General features: G+C 63.8%; 2 protein-coding genes across 2 annotated transcripts in view; one reads left to right on the top strand and one right to left on the bottom strand.

The window, feature by feature from the left end:
• Positions 1-205, top strand: part of LOC108642870 (thrombospondin-3) — a 14,023-nt gene extending 13,818 nt beyond the window's left edge. Inside the window, exon 22 of the mRNA XM_029958157.1 lies at positions 110-205. Within this exon, the coding sequence (XP_029814017.1) occupies positions 110-205 (96 nt within the window). The remainder of the gene's footprint in view (positions 1-109) is intronic.
• Positions 206-257: 52 nt separating this feature from the next.
• LOC115307191 (tripartite motif-containing protein 46-like) overlaps positions 258-1,098 on the bottom strand; it is a 12,808-nt gene continuing 11,967 nt past the window's right edge. The window contains exon 5 of the mRNA XM_029958158.1: positions 258-438. Within this exon, the coding sequence (XP_029814018.1) occupies positions 258-438 (181 nt within the window). The remainder of the gene's footprint in view (positions 439-1,098) is intronic.

Consider the following 1,098-nt stretch of genomic DNA (forward strand, 5'->3'; position numbering starts at 1 on the left):
GCCGGGGTATATTTATCACAGTTACAATAAAAGGATGGGGGCAGCCACGTGTCCCCAGGGCTGTGCTGGGGGGCTCCCCTTGGGCTGTGACAACAGGGGGTGACTCCAGCTTGGGCAGTCGCTCTCACTTCTCAATCCAGGCAGTCCTGGGGTTGGTGCCGGGGGTGTCACTGTGCCCCCAGTCCCTGTGTCCCTCTGGGTGTGACGTGTCTGCTGGGCCCCATCCCTCTGAGCCCTCCTGCACTCTCGGTTTCTGTTCACGATCTGACGGGTCTCGTTTGACGTTTGACACGTCCCGTTTCCCCACGGCTGCACAGCTGGAATGTGACAGAGCCGATGGGGCCGTGCAGCTGCACGGGCTGCACGTGTGTCACCGGGTGCATGTGGCATGTCCTGCCCCCCTCCCCTGCCTGCTCCAGGCTGGAGGTCCTCCAAACCCTGAGGGAGCCCCAAAAATGCACAGCTGGAATGTGACAGAGCCGATGGGGCCGTGCAGCTGCACGGGCTGCACATGTGTCACCGGGTGCATGTGGCATGTCCTGCCCCCCTCCCCTGCCTGCTCCGGGCTGGAGGTCCTCCAAACCCTGAGGGAGCCCCAGAAAGGCTTTGGGGGCTGCTGGAAGGAGGGGGGCACGGCTGGAAGGTGGGATGTGCCGAGGGGCAGCATGGTGGCCCCAGCAGGGCTGTGTGTTGGGCTGTGCCGGGGAACAAGCCTTGGGAATGCCATGCCTGGAGCACAGTGCTGGCCCTCTGGCAGTCCCAGTTTGGGCTGGGCCCATCCTGGGCACTGGGAGGGTTTTGGCAACCACTGAAAAGGCAGAAAAACAAGGAACCAAACCTTCCTCTAAGAAATTCCATGTGGGTGCAGGCACAGGGCCAGTGTTTGGCCAGGAACACCCTTGGGACCAGCCCAGTGGCCGGTGGACAGCTCTGGGTGGGGGACACTGCTGTGCCAGGTGCCCAGAGAGCCTGGTATGTGCTGGGAGGTGTCAGAGCTGTGCTGGGCTGTTGGTGAGAGGCTGGGGGGCCTCTGGGGAAAGGAGGGCTGCCCAGTGCCCCGAGGCTCGGCTGTGGGGTGGGGGGTGCACTGATGGGGGG

Source organism: Manacus vitellinus, unplaced genomic scaffold (assembly GCF_001715985.3).
Source record: "Manacus vitellinus isolate BGI_N305 unplaced genomic scaffold, ASM171598v3 scaffold_142_pilon, whole genome shotgun sequence".
Classification (NCBI taxonomy): domain Eukaryota; kingdom Metazoa; phylum Chordata; class Aves; order Passeriformes; family Pipridae; genus Manacus; species Manacus vitellinus.